The sequence below is a fragment of the Hipposideros armiger genome, unplaced genomic scaffold (assembly GCF_001890085.2).
Source record: "Hipposideros armiger isolate ML-2016 unplaced genomic scaffold, ASM189008v1 scaffold_266, whole genome shotgun sequence".
Lineage (NCBI taxonomy): Eukaryota > Metazoa > Chordata > Mammalia > Chiroptera > Hipposideridae > Hipposideros > Hipposideros armiger.
In genome coordinates this window covers 287,022-295,253 of record NW_017731616.1, presented here as the reverse complement: position 1 = coordinate 295,253, position 8,232 = coordinate 287,022, and the positions used below count along the sequence as shown (strand labels likewise).

The following is an 8,232-nucleotide window of genomic DNA, read 5'->3' as shown; positions in this document are numbered from 1 at the left end:
AAAGACATTTGGGGCACCAATGTATAATAAAAGTACAGGCAGCATCAAAGTCAAATAGGTTAAACAAATCAGCTACATATATAAATTACTCAGGGCCTTTAACAAAAGCTAAAGTCTCACATTCATTGTTGACTGTTCCTTCATCATGCTCAATCTCCATATCCTGTTCATTCTTCCTTGATATTATCATGTAGGTTCACTCCTATTTGCCCATATTTCTGCTACCATCCTGATCAAATATTATTTACCTAGTTTCCTAGCCAACAGTCACCCTGTTTTAAATTATCCACATAAGATTTAGCTTTATAAAAATATTATTTTAGGGCCGGCCGAGTGGCGCGATGGTTAAGAACTCGCTTGGGACGCCAGAGGGCCCCGGTTCGGATCCCACATATGAGGGCCAGTGAAACTGCCCTCCGCAGCTGAGATGCTGAACAACAGCTCAACCTGGAGCTGGGCTGCCATGAGTCGCCGGCGACGGCGTGGGCTGCAGTCTCTGTGCCAACTTGGGCCAGTGAAGCAACATCCTCCACAACTAGATTGAAGAACAAAAAACGACAGCAACTTGTCTGTTCCTCTTCCCCCAACTCCCCAGCACTGTTCCCATCCCCCCAATTCCCCAATAAAAAATCTTAAAAAAAAAAAATGATTAAGATGGTAAATCTTATAAAAATATATATATATTATTTTACACATTCTGTTCCCTATCTCTTACTGAAAAAAAACTTAATGGCACTTACAAGTTACCATAAATAAACTATCATAACCAAACTAAAGTGGCAGATAATTCATGAATAAACAAACTTCTAAAACCAAATGCTGAAAAAGGGGGGGGGGGGAATCCAAACAGTTCTCCCATTTTATCAAGGGTTTGGGTGAAAGGGTACCATTATACCCTCTAAGATGGCACAAGTGTAAACTGACTCAACTTTGCCAGAGAACAATTTGAAGAGGAGGTATCAAGAGTCTTTTAAAACGTGGCTAACTTCATTTCCAAATACAGCATATTTAATAATCTGCTCAGATCACTTCTCTCCCATCTCCCCATCACTAACACACCCATCCAAGAAAATCAGTGTTCATTCTGACCTACGCTAGTTTTATGATCTTGAGCAAATTACTTAAATTTTTAGGCTCAGTTTCGCCATATGTAAAAATAAACTACTGCCTGGATACAATTTCTCATTATCACATAACCAAATTCATCAAGCTTGATAATCCAAATTCATCCTCAAGACAATTGTCAGAATAATCCTCCTAAAATATTGCCTTTCATATCAACATCATATCACTCCTCCCTCCTGAATCACCGTCTTCTGTTGGTTTATATGACATAAATTCTTCTGGCTTTCTCTTCTCCCTCCATATTTAAATGTTAGTTCTTTCTTTAGGGTCCACTGCTGTTCTCTTCCTGCTTGATCTCATCCCATTGCATGGCAATAAATATCTATATTCCCAAGGGTCTAAAATGTATAACCTTAGTCTTCTAAGACTTCTCTTTGAGCACAAGAGTCATATAGCCATATATTCCAACTCATTCCAATTGCTTATTCACCATTTCCAGTTGGATGTTTCATAGGCATCACAAACTTAACATATCTAAAACTAACTCTGATCTCTCTAAATCTGCTTTTCTATCAATCTTTTCCACCTCTGTAAAATATTACTCCCATACATAGTTACCCAAAAGTCTTTCCCTCTCACTTATCAATAACATACAATCCAACACTAAGCCTGTTGACTATACTTCCAAAATACATCATCAATATCCAAAATGCATCTTGAATACACCTTGAATTTCAAACCTGAATTTCCTAGCTAAACCAGGGGTTGGCAAACTGNAAAGAGAGAAAGAAAGAAAGAAAGAAAGAAAGAAAGAAAGAAAGAAAGAAAGAAAGAAAGAAAGAAAGAAAGAAAGAAAGAAAGAAAGAAAGAATTAGTACAGTATATGTCATGGGCGTTTGGCATCCTTGTGAATATTATAAAATTTGTATTTTAAATCTGTGACTCCCATGGGTTACACTATCACTGTAGAGTAAAAGTACACAACAGTTTCCCTTCTTAAACAAACAAGAAAAATTAAAAATTAAAGAGGTACTATTTGTTTTTAATGCTTTCACAAATTTTTAGTAAAGTTTTTTCATGTTAGAAAATTTTATCCACAACATTCAGATAATTATACTAATGCAATATCAGTATAGTTATAAAGAGCTGCGATATGTCACCATCCCTGAAAGAGTTTTTTTCCAAAACCAATATGAGAATAACATCCTCCTCAATATATGAATTAGTGGCTATAGAAAATTATTCTAATAAAGTGTGCTTTCCATAAAAAAAAATTTGTGACACATGCTACAACATGGATGAACCTTGAGGACATTATGCTAAGCCACTCACAAAAAGACAAATACTGCATGATTCCACTTATATGAGGTACTTAATCAAAATCATAGAGACAGAAAGTATAATGATGATTGTACAGGTTGGAGGGGTGAGAGAAAATGGGGAGTTTAATGGGTATAGAGTTTCAGTTTTGCATTCAAAAAAACCTTAATTAACTAACACATCTCTCTATTTAAACCTCCATATGCTGCCAGGAGGTAGTCTCACCAAAACATTACTTTAATCAGTATTTAGTCCATTCACAATCTTTTAATGGTTCCCTGTAGTTTCTAACCTCCTGACAACCTTCTACCTCTTGAGAAGACAGGGCTTACCTCTCCTGCCTCATCTCCGATCACATAAACTCATGTACCACAGGTAGTATCCCTAACCCACCAAGCTTCTGTATCTTTGTATACGTATTTCCTCTGCCTCAAATGATACATATCCCTTACCCACTGGATTAACCTATATTTTAGACTGCTTAAATGACATTTCTACTAGGAAGCTTTTCCTGGGTCCCTCAGGCTAACTCAGATGCTCCACTCTATTCTCCACAGCACCTGGTCATAACTTTATGGAAGCACCAAAATCAAATTAATCATTTACTTGTATTCCATTTCCTTAGATTAGAAACTGTTACATCACTGTACCCTCAATGTTCATAACATAGTAAACATTCAATAAATATTTGCTGGATGAATGTATGTTCTACTTCCCTCTTTTCAGGGGACTCTAGTCAAACTACCTTGCTACATCCTATAAATGTTGCCCTACATTATATTCATGTATTTGAGGGTTCTTAAATGACCTACCTTATAGGAAAATTTATTCCATCTCTGTTTTCGATCTGGTTGATTTTACTTAATTCAGTTAAAAAAATATTACTTGCTTAATCTGTGGATTACCATAGTAACTTCTGATATCCACCCACAAGGATGGAAGAACAATATTCATTACACATGTAATATGTGCCTCTTAGTCAATCCTCATTGGCTAATATTATCCTCAATAAACAGATGAGAGGATGGGCTCCGCAATGCTTTAAAAAAAAAAAAGAAAAAAGAAAAAAACCCTGTCCAAAATAATATAGCTAATTGGCTTGTGGCACAGCCATAATTTACACTCAGGTCTGCCTAACTCTAAAGCTCTTTACTGACAATAGCCAATTTAGTCGAAATATGACCAAAGAGTTGAGATGTGAGCTCTGGTCCCAGAACTACCTGTAATTTGCTGCATAACTATAGGCAAGTCACTTACTATCTCTGTATATCCACTTCACATCTACAAGAGAGTGGGTGATAACAATATTTTCTCTATTTCAGAAGGTTATTTTAAAGAATAAATATGTCAAAGCACTTTAAGAAGCAAAAAAAAAAGTTTAAACACCATAAAAACCATAACCTATTGATTCCTTAAGTTCTATACTTATTTTCTCTTAAAAATATATGTAAATTCTTTACAACATTCAAAACATGTTTCTGTGTGGAAAACAAATGTACTACTTCCTTGAGTTTACCTGCTCTGTATACATGACTCTAACTGTCCTTAAATCCATCCCTGAGTTCAACCATGGATGAATTTCATGTCAAACACTTAACTACATAACTGTCTGTGTGTAATGTAATTTTTCCTTACTTCAGTCTGCCTGTTGTCTTAATGAGACTACCATTTCAACAATACGTCCTAAAGTTTCCAATACCATTGAGAACTGGATTGAGCAAACTCTAGCTGAAGCTCCATCTGAGGCACTGATCCTAGATGGGGTGAAGGGATAAAGCAAGTTGAAAGAAGGATGGAGCTCTGGAAGCTGGAAATGTTTTCTCTGAATACTGACTCGTTACCATTTATATAAACAAAGTTTAAGCTTAAAAACCAACATTTAGACAAGATAAGAATCATGGTGATTTGGTGAAAGCAGAATCAGAATCATAATGGACAAACTCCAGGTTGAAGGCTAAAAGCAGACACAAATGTTGGAGATAAATTAGTTTGGGCAGGGAGGATTAAAGATAGCAGGGGGCTCTTCCCTTCATGAACAATTCAGTCCTAAAGCCATTAGCGGGTGGGGTTAAGGGAGGAAATAGAGCAAAATAAGCTACTACAAGTGAGGAACCCAAAGTGGGATGTCAGAGCCCAGGGTGAGTAGGGTAACTTGGGGAGGGGGTGATGAGATGAGATGAGGTGTCTGATGTGGGGGGAGGGGGATGGTATGAAATGTCAAAGGTCTTCAGGGTGAAAAGAGTATCTGCACAGAAGTGGGTGTGTGGTTTAACAAAGGGTGTGGTGTGGCACAGGCAGCCAGGTCTGAGCAGAGTCCAAAGGGCATCCACACGGCAGGGAAGCCCAATGCAGTACGTCAGAGACCATCAAGGTGAGGAGGGCATCCATATGGGCACTGACCTGGGATGAGGAGGCAGAGCCTGACAGAGGCAAAGGGGCAATGACACAAGAAGTTATCCTGGAATAGGGAATCAAAATACAAGCACGGTGAGATTATCCACTTGTGCCAAGGCCCAATGTGGGCATCAGAGCCAAAGCAAGATGAGAGCATTCAAACAGAGACAGAGCCTGGTGTGGGAATTCAAAACACAAGCAGGATGAGAAGAGCTTCTTCACAAAGGGGTAGTCCACAGTGTGAGGCAGACCCTAACAGGATAGGGAGGGTGTCCACATTGAGGGCGGCGGGTGGGGGAGCAGTTGACAGAGTGCAGGGAGAAGAGTGTATTCATGCAGAGGGAAGGGGGAAGGGAGGCAGCAGAGATGAGAAGTCCTGTGATGTTATACTAGAATTTAAAACATCAGTTTGAATTCACAGCTTTCAATATATATACTAGATAGAGAAATAAATATAGATGCAAATACGTGTATACGCGTACATGCATGTATTTCTAACTTCTGTTCACTGAGAAGGACTGAGAGCAGTGAGGCCCCAATAACAATGAGCACACCATGCACCCAGATCTTGCCTTCTAAATACTGTTCTCTACTAAGGAATCAGGGATCCTGAAAGAAATGACTGATTCCAGGAATAGAACAGGGAAAATATAGGTGAACCTGAGACATCTTGTTGGGCCACAAAGAATGAAAGTGCTCAAAGATTAATGGGACAAGTCAAAAGGACTCAGAAACCAGCTCAAAGGGGCTCTCGCTGGCCAAATCTGAAACAGTTTGAGCATCAAATAACTAGTAAGATTATAACCCATCAAATAAAATAGAAATTATGAATCCCTAGAGATAAAAATTAAGTAATGAATTGAAAGTTAGGTGAACAGGGCCGGCCGAGTGGCTCAGTTGGTTAAGAGCTCGCTCAAGAGTTTGAGCTCTGAGCAACAGCGGTTCGAGTCCAGCCCGAGCTGAGCAGCCGCTGAGCTGCCACCAGGTAGCAGGATGGCTCAGCTTAAAAAAAAAAAGAAAGTTAGGTGAACAGACTGATACAGTTACATAGCTTCAAAGTGCATCCTCGCAAAATATTAATTACAATGAGAAAAAGGGTAACTCTGTGGTGAAGAAGTCTGGCTGGCACCATCCTAATCAAATGATCAAAGAGAACGCCATCAGTAATAAAACAAACAAAAATCATAAACCACCACATAGGGTGCAGTGAAAAGACTTCAATATCACTTCTATAGTATTCTCGCAAAAGGTTCATAATCTGAACCTAATCATGAGACAACCCCAATTAAGGGACGTTCTACAAAATAACCAAGCTATACTCTTCAAAATGTCACTGTCCTGAAAGGCAAAAAAAGAATGAGAAACTATTCCAGAAGGACACTAAAGCCATAATAACTAAATGCAACATGGGATTCTGAATAAGATCCTACAAAGTACATCACTGGACAACTGGTAAATGCTATTACATATATCAAAACGATACATACCTCATCTACGAAGTTAATAGCATCAAACCAATCTTGAAGAGCTTCAATGCAGTATCTAACAACATTTCTTGTATATTCTTGAGTTTCCTAAAACAATAAGTTATATAAATTTTCAGTGTACATATATATTTTTTCAACTCCAAATTATATGCAATACATAAAAATAAGTTATATGCATTGTATATATAATGGTAAACTTTTTTTTTTCAAAATAACATTTTCCATTTCAAGAAGTCATCCCTTCACAAACTAATAGTAACAACCAATAACAATTAAGAAAATTAAAGAACACAATCTGCTACCGTTTATATAACATATTCCTTAAAATAAATCAAAACTGAAATAGATTTATTTCTAAAAACCAGGTTCCATTTCACAAGATCCCAAAAATAGAAGTTCCCTAATGTTACTGTTTAAGAGGCACAGAGTTTACTTTGGGGTGATGAAAAAGTTTTAGAAATGGATAGTGATAATGGTTGCACAACACTGTGAAGGTACTTAATGTCACTGAATTGGACACCTAAAATTGTTAAAAAGGTAAATTTTATGTTACATATATTTACTACAATAAAAAACAAAAAACAACAAAAGAGGGCTGAATATATATGAGTACTGTAAATAGCCTGTGAGTACCTTTGTTTGCAACAGAAATTAGAAGAAAAAAAAAGATAAGTACACTCCACTTAAAATAAGAGTTTGTGATAGAAAATTATAATGTTTTATAGAGAAATAGATCCAGTGAAATAGGCAAGTGTTAAGTTAAATGAGAAAATAAATCACGATAGCCTCTCTTCATAAAATGGGAAAGGACTTTGAATAGACATTACTCCAAAGGAGATCTACAACTGGCAAATAAGCACATGAAAAGATGCTCAACACTATCAGTCATTAGGAAAATACAATCGAAGTCACAATAAGATACCAATCCACACATACTAGGATAGTTATAATTTTTAAAACATAAAATAAAAAGTGTTGACAAGAATGTGGAGAAATTAAAATTCTCATACATTGCTGGTGGGAATGTAAAATGGTGCAGCCACTTTGAAGTTAAACATAGTTACCAAGCAATTCTACTCTCATGTGCCCAAGAGAATTAAAAACATACATTCACACAAAAACTTGTATACCAGTGTTCAGAGAAGCATTATTCATGTTAGCCAAAAAAATGGAATCAACTTATGAATGGACAAGTAAAATGTGGGATATCTATCTATCCAATGGAACACTATTCAGCCATATAAAGGAATGAAGTACTGACTGATACAACACAGTTGAACCATGTAAACATTATGCTAACTCAGGGGTCAGCAAACTGGGCTCACGAGCCACATGCAGTTCTTTGGGTATGTACATGTGTGAATTTTTCTTATTTTAATAAAGATATAATTAATACTACTACTTGTTATAATATTAGTTTAAATTTTCCTTATTTGTAAAAATATATTTATGGCTCTCGAATAATTTTTAAATTGTTGTGAGGGACAGGATTGGCTCTTCCATCTCAAAAGTTTGCCGATCCCTATGCTAAGTGAAAGAAGCCAGACACAAAAGGCCAAATACTGTGTGATTCCATTTACAAGAAATGTCCAGATTGGGTAAATTCTTAGAGACAAAAGGGAAATCAGTGGTTTCCAGGGGATGAGAAGAGGCTGGAATAGGGAGGTATGAGATTTATTTGGGGGCTGATAAAATGTTCTGGAATTAGTGGTAATGGTTGCACAACTTTGTGAATATGCTATCAACTACTGAACTGTATATTTTAAAATAGTTAAAGTGGTGACTTTTATGTAATGTGAATTTTATTGCTATAAAAAATGTTTTTAAAATAGACATTTGGGAGCCAGCTGAGTGGCGCGTTGGTTAAGAGATGGCTTGGGACACGGGCTCTGAGCAGCAGGGCCCTGGTTCGGATCCCACATTAGGGCCAGTGACGCTGTGCCCTCTACAGCTAAGATGGTGAACA

General features: G+C 37.1%; 1 protein-coding gene across 1 annotated transcript in view; it reads right to left on the bottom strand.

Moving 5' to 3' along the window:
* The window catches only part of UBR3 (ubiquitin protein ligase E3 component n-recognin 3), a 207,722-nt gene that overhangs the window by 102,330 nt on the left and 97,160 nt on the right, over positions 1–8,232 (bottom strand). The window contains exon 10 of the mRNA XM_019656794.1: positions 6,267–6,353. Coding sequence (XP_019512339.1) covers positions 6,267–6,353 — 87 coding nt within the window. The remainder of the gene's footprint in view (positions 1–6,266; positions 6,354–8,232) is intronic.